Here is a 14,583-nt window from a genome sequence, read left to right as displayed (position 1 = left end):
GTATGCCTCTGTGAGGTTTACACAGCTGTCACACACATGGTATGCATTCATACATGGATTCAGCCTGCTAATGGAGCGTTTATGGGATGTTTCTGGTGTTGCCATTTTACTTTTTTACCAAGTCTTATTTTTTTAATGTATTATTTTGTTATTTATAATTATTATAAACAGACTCAAATCCTTTAGGAAATGAGTTGAAATAAATTATTAGATAGTTGTGAGCAAATATCTTGCTGAGAAAAAGTTTGTTTGGCTTTCTCTACCTTGTATGAGTTCCAGATCTTAATGCCGTTAAGATCAAGGTTGGTAAACTACAGCTAACTTAGCAGGCCATATCTAGACTGCAACCTGCTTTGTATAGCTCCCAAACAAAGAACAGTTTTTAACACCTTAAAATGTGATGGGGAACAAAAAAGAAGAGCATGCTATAGATAGCATGCAACCCATAAAGCCTAAGGTATTTATTACTCTGTGGTCCTTTACAGAAAAAATATGCTGATCTCTCTCTTAGAGGTCAGTGGACCTTGTTCTAAAGATGTAATAGTAGAAAGGACAGATAAGGCTATAGTTTGATTTTTTTTAAAAATCCAAAATTTGTCATTAGTAATTGAGGACTGCATAAATATGAATAATTTGCAGAAATCTCAATTACTAGAATTTTGATTTTAGTATGTATATCTTAGTTATCTGGCAACAGATTGATAGGTTACCATCTCTCATACTGGATTGATTATTTGTTTGATCTGATTTTTCTTTATTTTTCATGTTGAATTATAGAATCTTTGAATTCTCGAGGTTAATTAATACTGGATTGGTTATTTTCTCCTTTGTCCTTTAAGCTAAATATTTTCTGATTAATGCTTAAAATTTTTTTAATTTAGTTTTTACAGACTTGGAATTGATTCTAGATGAGTTTAGTCACTGGCAAGAGAATCTTTTCTATTCTTTAAGTATGTCTAAATGTGATTTACAGCAGTTTCACATTGTGTAAATTACAATGAAAGCTATGAAGACAGTCTTTCTATCATGATTTCCAATTATAGGTTGAATCATACATATAATCAGCTTTTAAAAGAGACTGAAGTTTTACAAACTGACCATAAAAACTTGAAAAGTCTTCTAAATAATTCAAAACTGGAACAAACAAGATTAGAAGCGGAATTTTCAAAGTTGAAGGAACAGTACCAACAATTGGACATCACATCCACCAAGCTAAATAACCAGTGTGAGGTGAGCTTAACAAATTTAATTGCCGTTTCCTTCCTTTAGGCATTAAGACTAGCCTAAAAAGGTAAACCATCATAATGACAGTAGCAGTATGTTTAATGTTTAATGAGATATTTCTAAAAAAACTAGGGATAATTTAAATTCACAAATAATTTAGAAAAACCTCCTTCTTCCTTCTTTAATTTCAACATTTTTTACTATTAAACTCATATGTTCACATACTTGGACAAATTAACCCTTGTTTAATGAAAAAATGTTTACTGACCATTTGGCATGTAAACCAAAAAGGGAAAAATCTCTTCCTTTGTGGAATTTATATTCTGGTGGAAGGAAGTAGACAATAAATATAATGCATAGTGAAAATATATAGTGTTTCAGTGTTTTGTTACATATGGCTGTATAGCAATTTACCCCAAAATACAGTGGTATATATGAGTGCTCCCATAGCTAGTGGGTCAGCATTTGGACAGGTACATTGGGGCCAGTCTGTCTCCTCCACTTAAATGTGGGCCCTCAGCTGAAAGATTTGAAAGGCTAATTGCATGTTTGGTGGTTGATGCTGGCCATCAGCTGAAAGCGTCAGTCTCCTCTTCTTGTGATCTCTCCCCATGGACTGGTTTGGGCTTTCCAACACCATGGTGAGAACCAGACAGAAGGCATCTCTGTGTTAATGATCAAGCCCCAGAAGTCATGCAGCATCATTTCCCCTGCATTCTAGTCATTGAGGCAGAGTCCCATCCAGGTTAAAGGGAAAGAGAGACTCAGCCTCTTGATGGTGAATGGCAAGATTCTGGAAGAGCACATGGACTGGAAATACTGCTGTAACCATTTTGAAAATTAGTCTGCAACACATATAGTATGTTACAAGATAAAAGTTATGTACAAGTAAAAATGGAGAGAGGTAAAAGGGGATGAGGACTGCCAGAATAGATGAGAAATACAAATTGCAATTTTAACTAGGCATCACTGAACAAAGATTTGAAGGAGATTAGTGTATTGTTTGAAGAAGACAATGGCACCCCACTCCAGTACTCTTGCCTGGAAAATCCCATGGATGGAAGAGCCTGGTAGGCTGCAGTCCATGAGGTCGCAAAGAGTCGGATACGACTAAGCGAATTTACTTCACTTTCTGTAAATCTATTACTTCTATTATATTTTATCTAGATTTCACTTTCACTTTTCACTTTCATGCATTGGAGAAGGAAATGGCAACCCACTCCAGTGTTCTTGCCTGGAGAATCCCAGGGACGGGGGAGCCTGGTGGGCTGCCGTCTGTGGGGTCGCACAGAGTCCGATACGACTAAAGCGACTTAGCAGTAGCAGCAGCAGTGTGTTGTTTTGTGGACATTGAGGAAGGAACCTTCCAGGCAGTCAGCCCACACAGTTAATCTAGACCAGAGGAATCCTGGTGTGTTTGAGGAACACTCAAGGAAGCTAGTGTGGCTGGAGTAGAATGAGCAAACGAGGAGAGTGGGAGGAGATGAGCTCAGAGATATTCCTGGGCCAGATACATTGCCCTATGTATGTGTTGTTCTCAGTTTTGTCCAACTCTTTGCAACCCCCTGGGCTGTAGGCCACCAAGCTCCTCTGCCCATGAAATTTTCCATGCAAGAATACTGGGGTGGGTTTCCATCTCCTACTCCAAGGGATATTCCTGACCCAGGGATCATACCTGCATCTCTTGTTCTCTTGCAGTGGCAGGCAGATTCTTTACCACCACTGCACCACAGGGGAAGCCCATGTTGCCTTATAGGCCATTGTAAAATACTTTTCTGAGTAAAACAGGGGAGCTATTGGGAAAGTTTAGAACAGAAGTGACATCTGCCTTATGTATACAGTTGTGCTCTTAACATGATTCTGGGCTTCTTCCTATGATGAGTTGATAATGTGATAGAAATTTTGAAATAGAAAAAGAATTCTGAAAGCCTTAAATATTATAATTCTTACATTTTGTGATTGGTCTTTAAATCGTTAAAGTTTTGAGTATAGCTTAACATCTGAATTTCTTGAAACTTAGAAAATCAGCACTTAAGCAAAACCCTTAAATAGAATTAGGAATAGACTGAAGAAAAAAAAAGGAATAGACTGTAGCAGAAAATAATACTTAAAAGCTTTTTGTCTGAAATCACAAACTAATGGAAGGAAAAATTAGTTTGATATCATATATATTTAATTATGCAGCAAAGTTCAGAAATTATGGAACCTTCATTCTGCTTGTGATTTATAAAATCTAAATAAAATATAATAGAGGTCATAGATTTACAGAAAGTGAAGTAAATTTGCTCAGTCGTATCTGACTCTTTGCAACCCCATGGACTGTAGCCTACCAGGCTCCTCCGTCCATGGGATTTTCCAGGCAAGAGTACTGGAGTGGGTTGCCATTTCCTTCTCCAGGGGATCTTCCCAACCCAGGGATCAAACCCGGGCCTCCCGCATTGTAGGCAGACGCTTTACCATCTGAACCACCAGGGAAGTCCAGACTTACAGAAAACATGACAAACAAGGACTGAGATCCTGCATGCTGCACAACATGGCCAGAGAGAAAAAAGGAACGTGACAAATGCACTTTCCCGGAAACAACAGAATGGGAAGAAGATATAAAAACAACCACTTTTAGGGCTCTGGAACTCAAGCAGAGACATAAAACAAATTGAGAAGAATTAAAGAAAAACTACTCAGCTTTTGGTAGGAATTGCAGTTTATTTTGTGACTTCTCCCATTCTGAGTCTTCTCCTCCCCTTTCTCCATAACTGGGAGTTCAGTCAAGAGGCATGCCTTGAAACCAGCAGCTTTGCTACTGGAGGGTTGTCAAAGGCTAACTCAGGTAGCCTGAAACACTGCATGGGGCAAATCACAGATGAACAGACTACTCAGAAATTTAACATGGGAGATCCAGAGAATGAGACAGCTAGCCATAATTGGTCTTGGTAAGATCCTGCATGTCACTGGTGGTCTCAAAGACCGCTCAAGAGAAATCAGAAAGGGCCCTGACTACCTTATGATTGTCCCAACAATCAACCCACCCTTGGCTAGGGATTAAGTCATATAATAAAGTGATTTGAAGGGAATGGAAAAATGAATCCATAGTATTGGAGACTTCTCTATGGGAAGTGTGGTAATTGGAAGAGCACTCAACAGATGTTTCTGGAATACAATTGATGTGCTGTTTCTTGATCTGAGTACTGGTTCACTCTTGAGTTCACTTTATGGTAATTCACTGAGCTGTATGTACACTTAAAATTTGTTCTTTTTTCTATATATCTTTTATGAGTTGTCTGCTGATACAGTAATGCTGTGTAAGAAACATAGAACCTCAGTGGTAAGAGACTAAACATTTACTTTTGCTCTTGAGTCTCTGGGTCAGCTGAGCAGATGTGCTGGTCTGCATTGATGTGTGGTCCAAGATCAGTAGATCTTAGTAGGGCTTGCTTATGTATCTGCAGTGAGCCAGCATGCGCCTTTCGAGCTGGCTGGTCTAAGGTGGCCCCAGCTGGTGTAACTTTTCTGTGCCATGTGTGGTCTCTCATCCTTCTAGAGGATTCCAGGAGCCTGAGTGGAAACACATAAGCCTCTTGAGGCGTGGGCTTGGAACTATCAAACCATCGCTTCTGCCTCCTTCCCTTAGCAAAAGGGATTTCCAGGTCAAGAAGAGACGAAGTATTAATAGATTTCGCTTCTTGATAGGAAAAGTAAGAAGTCACAGCACAAGAGGGTACAGGGAGGAAAACTGCATTCAATTTTGCAGTGAATCTACCACATGTGTTACGTTTCAATTTAACAACATATAGATAAATAAAACGGCACAGTATTGACAGTTGTTAGATCTAGATGGCTATTTATGCATATTCATAGTATTATACTATTTGCTTATTTCTACCTTCTGAAAGTTTTCAGGTTTTTGTCTTTTTTTGTTTGTTTGTTTTGAGAAGGGGTTGTTGTTGGCTTTTTAAAAAAAAATACAGAGCTCTAAAAAAAAATCCAAACTTGCTGAATTCTAATGCTAGAACTCAGAAATCTTTATTATAAAAATATATTCTACAAGTGATATTAAATTTTGACAATCATTGCTTTGGGCTTTCTGACTTCTGCTGGAACCTCTGGCCTGAGACATATTTCTAGTTTCTGCTAACTACAGAGAAGCAGCTCAATCATGCTGGCAGCCTAACTGCCAGTAATAATCAGTAATATGACCACCCATTTACAATATTACCTGACTCCCTTGGTTCAAGCCATAAAAATTATACACAAACTTTTGAGGTTTCTTGACAACAATGGTTAGAGGAAGAATGTGGTAAAGTACCTACTGTGTGTCATAGGCATGACACCAGCTACTTCACATATATTATTTAATCCTTGCAACAGTCTTGGGGGATGAGAGTTGTTATCTTCAGTTTATAGATGGGTGGAGTAGTTAAGATTTAGAGAATTACTAATTTGTTTAGCATTTTATAGCTATTTAAACAGAAGGCCAGAGATATGTATCTAGCTTTGAACTCTTAAGTCAAAACGGTTGTAAAGACAGCAATGGTTTTGGAAGTAGATAGCTTACTATATGTTAAACCCAGTGTTTCTGAGAATTAAGAAAACATAAATGTCTAGCACATAACCCAGTAGTTTAGATGTCATTATTACTAAAATAATCACTAATTCTAATCAAAGGACAACCATCTGATTGTTCACTGGCAGAAGACTTAAAACTTTGTGAAGTACTTTATATTTTTCAGATGCTTTGGGGGATTTGTGTCAAATGTAAATGTTGGTATTTTAAAAAATAAATGTTTGTGTTTGAAACAGTTGCTAAGCCAACTTAAAGGAAATTTAGAAGAAGAAAATCGACATCTACTAGATCAAATTCAGACATTAATGCTACAGAACAGAACACTATTGGAGCAGAATATGGAAAGCAAGGATCTTTTCCATGTTGAACAAAGACAGTACATGTAGGTACCAAATAATTTTTCACTCTGAAATATTACTCAGGTGGCAGAGAGAATGCAATGTTAATTTTTCCTAATTTTCAACATTATTATTTCAGTATATTTTAATGGTTATGTTCTGGGCAGTATGCTAATAACCAGAAATACTAAAATGAAAACATATAGATCCAGCTCTTAATGATCTATTAATATAAAACAAGAAGTAAAAATAATTTCTATAATGAAGGTATGTTATAGGAAGCCATAGAAATACAGCAAATAGAGGGGCAGAAGTACCTTAGCTTGCAAGAGAAGCTGGACTTTGTAAAGATGATTGAGCTGAGACTTAAAGATTCAGTAGGCTTTTGCCTGAGGAGGCATAACAGGCCAAGAGAGCAGCAAATGCAAAGACAAAAGAGGTGTAATGAAACTGTATTATGATTATGATATATGGTCTAAAAGTTAATTGCTCATACTGGAGCAAAATTGTGGAAGGAGGTGTAGCAGAGAAGTGGCTAAACACTCAGGAGCCACTTTACAAAGGTTTTTCTTTGCTGTACAGAGAACTTGCTGAAAAATTTGAGCAGGGCAGTAATATGATCAGATTTGTGCTGTTTGTTTAAATCACTGATGACATTAGAGTATAGATTGGAGGTTTTAAGAATTAGAGACAAGGAATAAGTTTTAAGGTTGTTGAAATAATCTAGTGAAAAATAATTCACAAGCAGTGGTAGTTAAGATCAAGTACAAGAGAGATGTGAAACAATCGACAGAGCTTGATTATTAGTAAATTGTGGTGAAGCTAGTGTATTTATGCATATAATGTTGTTTAATAACTTTAGAAAGATGTTGAGAGAATTCTTTTGTCATGATAATATTGTAATATAGATGATTTCCTTCAGACAAATAAATCCTGTTGAAAATTGAGATTCTAAGTCCTATATCCTTTTATTTAAGTAAGTTGTAAATTAAAAGACAATGAAAAACTTGAAAACAGTTCTGTTGTTACTCCCTATTAAATTCTTAGTTGTCAACTATGGTATCTGTATTTCTTTGTGTTTTGGGGAGAAGTTAGATTATAGAATCCAAATAATATTCATAACTGTACAAAATATGATGTCCTAAATGTAACTTTATTTTTATAGTGATAAGTTAAATGAATTAAGACGACAAAAGGAGAAATTAGAAGAGAAAATTATGGATCAATACAAATTTTATGACCCATCTCCTCCTAGAAGGTACTATTATCCAGTTGGGGTTTTTTGTTTTTTTTTTTCCATTTTGAGGAAAAAAAAGATTCTGATTTTGAGAGGGATTTATATGCTGAATTTTAAACTGATAAGACTTTTAAAAATTACTTTATTAGGAGAGGCAACTGGATTACTCTAAAAATGAGAAAATTGATAAAGTCTAAGAAAGACGTTAATCGGGAACGACAGAAATCACTAACTTTAACACCAACCCGCTCAGACTCCAGTGAAGGATTTCTTCAACTCCCCCATCAAGATAGTCAAGATAGTTCTTCAGTAGGTTCAAACTCTTTAGAAGATGGCCAAACTTTGGGGACCAAGAAAAGCAGCAGTGAGTGCTTAAACTCTTTAAACATTTGTGATCTCTAGAATTGATTTAGACTCCTTACTAAAGATTTCTTTTAAATAGCTTCCGCAGTCCTTTGGGATAATGTCTGATGAATGCATTTCTTTTTAACTTCATATGATTTTAAAATTCATTGCATACTGCAGTACTGCATAGCCACATTATTTTCTTTATTGTGTATTTAGAGAAATGCAAAGAGATACCATCATTTGACCAGGAAGGTAAAATCGTATAGAAAGAACAGTGAAATGAGAGCCAGAATACCCCTGCCACTTGCTAGTTCTGTTAATGTGGGCAGGGCTTTTACTTTTGTGTCCTACTTCACAGGGCAATTATGAGGAGCAACTGAGAAATATTCATAAGATTTCATTTTCATAATTATTTGTAACTAAATAGAGTAATGCTTTTTAGAATGAGGTTTTAATCATACTTTGATGGTATCAAATTGGAAAAAAGTTACATTGAGGGGGAGGAAGCAAAGAAAAATAGCTATGAATTGGAAGAGAATGTTTTTCAATGATTTAGAAATAATTGAAGGTTATAAAAGTTATTGAGGGATTGCTTGGTAAAGGTTCAGTTAAAATGGATTTGGAGATACAAGTTTTTGTATAAACTTGTGATTTAATTTTTTTAATTACAAATGTTGAAGTGTAATATCATAATGTGACTTCCACAATTAATACTCTCTTGATTTCATTACTAGTGTGTTTAGCTAAACATTAAGAGCAAAGTAAAAGCCTAAAGAAGAATATTTTAAGAGCAAAGAATCCAGTGGTAGGCCCTTTGAAGATATAGGAGAATTTGACTACTAACAATGTTTTTATAACATATATAAACAGGATATTTTGAATCCACTCACACCCTCACCAGAATCACTAAATTTAAAAGCATATATATGTGTGTATGTTTATACATAAGACGTATGTACAAGATAGATACTATATATATGTATACATTTGTATGTATTAATATATACATTTCAATATTACTCTTTAGAAGTAAATAGCAGGCAGAAGCAGCCACTACTTCTCCCAGGGATAGACTCTGTATGGGCAGCTCTCAAAACACTCAAAAAACTGTATAGACATGGTTTTGTCCTCAGGGGAATTATCTCTGAAAAGACAGTGTTTTAGAGTGTAAGAGATCAGACATTCATTATAGGCTGTATTTAAGAATACAGCTATAGCACCCTAAGAACTAGAATCCACAAGTAAGCAACAAAAAATCATACACGTACATGAGTACCATATTCATACATGCACACATACAAACATGTTTGTGTTATAAGAAAGTGGTTTAGTTCTATCTGTTCTCATAAAATTAGTCTGGTTTAGATCAAGTTTTCCCTAAAAAGGTGCCAGATGATTCAATTTTATCTACTACCTTTGGATATAAAATATCTGGCATCTGATTTAATGAGAAATGGTCATGGGTATATATAATTTTTTTAATTAAAGGAAGATAATTCAAGTAGGAGAATATATATAAGAAAGGTACAACAGTCTTTTTTAAGGTCATCTTAAATTCTCAGTCTGTCATTCCTTCATACTCTATGCTGGAAACATCCAGAGTAAAAATCAGAAGGAAGTAATACTCTTCTTTCCAGCAGTTATTCAGTTTTAGAATTTTAAAAATAAGCAGAAAACCCCACCATTCTAATGTTCCCATAATTTCAATATAGTTTGGGAAGCGAACATTGTATGTCTACAAACTAATTGCCATAAGAATGATCACTTTCCACCACTGGCAAATATAAAACTCCTCTTATCCTTTCCATTTGGAAGAGTGTCAGTAAAGCAGTCTATGGAAAACAGTTGAAAACAGAAAAAGAAAGTATCTAAACAAGACATGTGCATGTTGCAACCATTCAGCTTTGTTTTAGCTAAGTGTCCATTTTTACATTGCTTTCAGTTCATTTCTTTTTAATCATTGAAAACAGCTGTGTTTTCCGAGCTAGAAACAAAAAGTTTAAATGAGTCATGACTATTCTTAATAGCAATCAAATAAGTAAGTTAAAAAGCTGTATGTCTGCATTCTCCTTAATGAGTGATACTTGTCAGTTTGTCAAAAGAGCTTATTATTATTTATAAGATAAGAGCAAACCGTAAGAAAGAGCCTAGTTATTAAGGCTGTATGCAATATGCTTTTAAATCTTAATGTGAGTTTTTTCCCTGCCTCTTAAATTGCAGCTCCAAAGAGGTATAATAATATTTTCCATTAAAATCTTATTAAAGTATAGCTTAAGAATGTTACTCTAGTGAACATTTAAATTTTTATGTTAATGACTCCTACTGTAGTTATAATCCTAATTTTCATTCATATATTGATAATTTCCCTGTGTCGTGCTATGATTGTTTTAAATAAACTGACTCCCAAAGCCCTTCAAAATATCTAAAAATGTTATAAATACATAATTTTCTATCATTTTTGCTTGCTTTTTAGGATGCCTCCTTATTTTTTAGGCTATCAGAGCTTAAAAGCTACTATCAAAATACTTTTGTTTTTTCTTCCAGCCAATCTTTTGCAAAATGAAATTAATATAATTGCTCAAGCCATCTTTTGAAAGATTTGTCTTAGAAGAATATATATTTCTGTGGTGCTTCTAAATAATGCATCAGAGTTCAGTTTAAACCAAGAAGTAGTTTCCTATTTTCTTTGTTAACATTTAAAGAAATAATGAGAGTTTTAAAAGTTTCTTTAGGTTATTTTAAACATCCTGGAACACCTTAGTTTTTGTTGAGGTATTTTGCTAAAATACAGGATGTACATTTTCCTAAATTATTTTTTTCCAAAATAAAACCTTATAATTTAAAAAGTTAAAGAAAATGGGGACTTCCTGGTGGTCCAGTGGTTCAGACTCCATGTGCTTCCACTGTAGGCGGCACAGGTGCGATCCTTGGTTGGGGAATGAAGATCCCACATGCCACTTGGCATGACAGAAAGCAGAGTTAAAACAGAGGCGTGAAAAGCCTTCTACATTTTCATCACATATGCTCCCTGGTCCACCAAGAGTGGCCCTAGTAATATAGGTCTATCTGTCTTTACAACTTAACTAGAAAAATTGTTCCTTCAGTAAGTAGTTCTTATTTCCTGTATTTATAGGACTTTAGTCAGTCCAGGTTTTCTAAGTGTATGTTTTTCACCATTGTCTTCAGTGCTTTCCCAAGTATTTTAAAGTATCAAAGTACATATTTCATATTTCATAATCACTCAGCAGCACGAGAATAATAGCTGTAGTGTAGCTTACATAGCTGAAACTCAGACATTCATTTCTGTCCTTAATTTCAACATTTAACTCCCATCTGTTCTTCTCCCTTTTTTCTTTCATTTTTCTGTTTCTGTTTTTTCTCATGCTCTGACATTAAAGTGGTTGCACTGAAAAGACTGCCCTTTTTGAGGAACAGACCGAAGGATAAAGACAAAATGAAGGCCTGCTACCGTCGTTCCATGTGTAAGACTTTATGACAGTTCAGCTTCTTTCAAATGACTACACTGGCTTCCATTACTAATTTTCACTAACCATTCTCTGGACTGTGCCAATTTTCTTATTTTGCAAAGTGCAGTCTTCCTGTAACCCATGGAGCTGGAAGAATTTTTTTTTTCAAAACTGGCACTGAATCTGCATTATATGTATGTTCATTTATACATATACATGCATATGTTTAGTCATACATGTAATATACTTATAAATTTCCAGTGCTTTCTAAAAGTTGGCAGAAAAAAACCTTTAATTTTATATGCCATAAAGATTTCTTCCCAAAGAAATTTGCTTAAAGAAAATATAACAAAACCTTTAGCATTAGGTATTTATTTTCTTAATGAACTAGGATTAAATAAATAAATAAAATGGCCTGTAATCCTTGAAAATGTTTGTCATTCTTTATATACTGATACTCTGGTTTTTCTTTTTTTAAGTGGAATGGGTAATTAATCGCATTAAATGTCTGTCACTGGATATCCTCTCTTTCAGGTTTTTATTGACTGGTATACTTATTTGATTCATAAAATGAATAATTTCTTCAGTAACCTGCTCTGACCAAGGACTCTTTATCATTTTCAGTAGTGATGCTGTAAAGAATTGCTCTCCATCTTACCTTTATTCATTCCATTTTTGTCACCACAAAACCACATTTTGAAGGCTTCTAATTACATTGCACATCACTGCTCAAAAAGCAGTTGTACTGAGTAAAATTCCTTTTCCTACCTCTAAAGGGGGTGGAGGGTGATAAAATTATTTACTGAAGTTTATCAAGCTTTGGCCTCCTCATTTCATACAGCTAAATGCATGTCATAATTCAAATGACCTTGTGGTTAGTTTTTTATTTCACTTACATTAATCCATAGACAATAATCAATACAAAATAGAAATAAGAGCAAGTACATTAACCATGCTGATTCATTTGCTTTCATTTGCATCCCAGCCATGAATGACCTGGTGCAGTCCATGGTCCTAGCAGGAGGACAGTGGACAGGTAGTACTGAGAATTTGGAGGTTCCTGATGATATTTCAACGGGTAAAAGGAGAAAAGAATTGGGAGCTATGGCCTTCTCTACTACAGCCATCAACTTTTCAACTGTCAACTCTTCTACAGGCTTCAGATCCAAGCAGTTGGTTAATAATAAAGGTATAGGCCGTCTGCTATTTGCACTGTGGTGTAACTGTTGGCAACAGGAATTTTTATTTGACTTTCGATGTTTACTTTTTTTGACAGCAGCAACCTGAAATAATTATCAAAACAGTCTGGATTTAATCTGAGAGAATTTTCAAATCATTTCAAAAATTTAAAACATCATACAGATAACTACATCTTTCCTAGGTCTTTCATAATAAACAGCTAATGAACTAACAAGAAATGGAAATGTAAACCAAGTAAAAGAAAGAAAAGGAGAGAGTGATAGAAGCTTTAAAACAAACAAACAAAAAACCTAGAAACACTACAACATCAGGGAACCACACAGAACAACCCAGGCTCTTGCTTCACTTTGCAGGGTCACAGGGAGGTTGTTTCAGTGCTTCTGGTATTTTCCTTAAGCAAGTCAACTCACATCAGAGTTACTGTGTTTCTTACTCCTATTCCAGTTTCTGATTGAGTATATGAAATATGTTAAATCAAGATGCACTGTACATGATTTAAAAATTTCCATATTCTGCATAAATAAAATGTTACAATTTTTTTTGTTAAAAAAATTTTATATCCATTCTACTATTTTACATAGATACTACATCCTTTGAAGACGTAAGTCCACAAGGTATTAGTGATGATTCTAGTACGGGATCAAGAGTTCATGGTAAGATATGAACTTTATTTAGCAAGTACATATTACATACAGAATGAGAATGCTAAGACTCTTGCATTGACCTCATGAATGTGGCATTGCCAGCAAGCATGTTTTCTCTAACCTGCATCTCATAGCTCCTTCTGCCATTTCTTCAAACCTAATACTCCCTTTTTCCTTTTATAAGGTTATTACTTCATCTAAATAGTCTGTCTCTACTTTAGTCAAGGTCATATATAAAGTATGTCTACACAATGCTTAAAGGTAATTTTGTTGCCATTTTGGCATAAAGTTATTAGAGATAATTTCATATTTCGTTTTAAAAATACTTACTCTGGTAAAGGACAGACTCTAAGAAACCACATTTTCTGCAGTGTTGAGCATTTCAGTTTTTAGTTTCTGACTGGAACGTCTTCTCTTACCAAACTAAATTATTAACCAAAAAAAAAAAAGGAAAAGGAATGAATTTAATATGTAAAGAAATACGTTAAAGAAATTTCATATGTGAGCAGGATTTTAGGAAGCAGGGTGGGCCGTGTTAACGGTGCAGTTGTTTCCCTTGTACGGATAGGAATACAAGACATTAACTCTGCAGATGCTTATATTCCTCCTGTTCGTGGCATCTCTGCAATGTGCAGGGTTCCTTGTCTGATGTTTTGTGACCTAATCACTAGCTTTTTTTTTTTTTTCCTTTGGGGACATGTCATTCTGTTCAACTACAACAGTCCTGTTATCTGTCTAGAAATCCATTTCCAAATGTATTATTCACTTTATCTTCTTTTGTTTGAATCTCAGCTGTTGTCTCAGAAGTGTCCTGTTCTCAATTGTTTAACTGAACTATCTGGAAATGCCTTTGCTCGCTAATCTATAAGACTCAACTCTCTGTGGGCATGCTCAGTCTGTGAAAGTATGCATGATTGCTTCCTCAAAGCATTCTGTAATCAGAATGTAAAGTTCAGTGTCTTCAGCTGCAAGTTTTATCACTGTCTCCTGATTTTTTCATTTAGCTTCGAGACCAGCCAGCCTTGATAGTGGCAGAACATCCACTAGCAATAGCAATAATAATGCTTCACTCCATGAAGTCAAAGGTATGCTGTAGGTAAATTTACTAATATGCTCCATCCATTTCCAGATTTGTGAAAAAGTGGGAAATTGATTAAGTTTCTGGGTAAAATGAAATCCAAATCATCTGTGTTTGGAACATAGTTCCTTGGAATATTTTATGCTTTTCACATTGTAATACAAATGTATTTCAATGTGTACAAATGTAAAAACAGGAGCAGTTATTTTAGTTTCCATTTTTCATCTTCACAGGTAAAATCTTTTTCTTGTTATCTTTCTATTTCAAAAGTATCTGTAAGTTCTTACTTTCTTACGTTTTGTCTTTGTCATGAAAATGGTTGGCCTTAATTTTCTCATGATACTTGTACACTGAACTCACAGAAAGTGTTTTAGAAATACTTTTAGCTTTGTTTATCCACGAAATAAGGAGGAATATATTTTTTTAATTTGAGAAGACAATTGTGTTTGTGTGAGTGTAACAAGTGCCAAATGGATGCATATATCT

General features: G+C 34.9%; 1 protein-coding gene across 6 annotated transcripts in view; it reads left to right on the top strand.

Moving 5' to 3' along the window:
* CCDC88A (coiled-coil domain containing 88A) overlaps window positions 1-14,583 on the top strand; it is a 118,526-nt gene that overhangs the window by 93,452 nt on the left and 10,491 nt on the right. For 4 of the 6 annotated variants that reach the window (XM_061432394.1, XM_061432393.1, XM_061432391.1 and 1 more), the window contains exons 22-29: window positions 1,044-1,230; window positions 6,022-6,167; window positions 7,289-7,381; window positions 7,510-7,724; window positions 11,107-11,190; window positions 12,161-12,364; window positions 12,957-13,028; window positions 14,024-14,104. In XM_061432394.1, coding sequence (XP_061288378.1) covers window positions 1,044-1,230; window positions 6,022-6,167; window positions 7,289-7,381; window positions 7,510-7,724; window positions 11,107-11,190; window positions 12,161-12,364; window positions 12,957-13,028; window positions 14,024-14,104 — 1,082 coding nt within the window. The remainder of the gene's footprint in view (window positions 1-1,043; window positions 1,231-6,021; window positions 6,168-7,288; window positions 7,382-7,509; window positions 7,725-11,106; window positions 11,191-12,160; window positions 12,365-12,956; window positions 13,029-14,023; window positions 14,105-14,583) is intronic. The other 2 variants (XM_061432395.1, XM_061432392.1) reach the window with 1 other exon arrangement.

The sequence above is a fragment of the Bos javanicus genome, chromosome 11 (assembly GCF_032452875.1).
Source record: "Bos javanicus breed banteng chromosome 11, ARS-OSU_banteng_1.0, whole genome shotgun sequence".
NCBI classification, from domain to species: Eukaryota; Metazoa; Chordata; class Mammalia; order Artiodactyla; family Bovidae; genus Bos; species Bos javanicus.
Note: the sequence above shows the minus strand (reverse complement) of the source record. Positions and strands in the feature narration are given on the sequence as shown.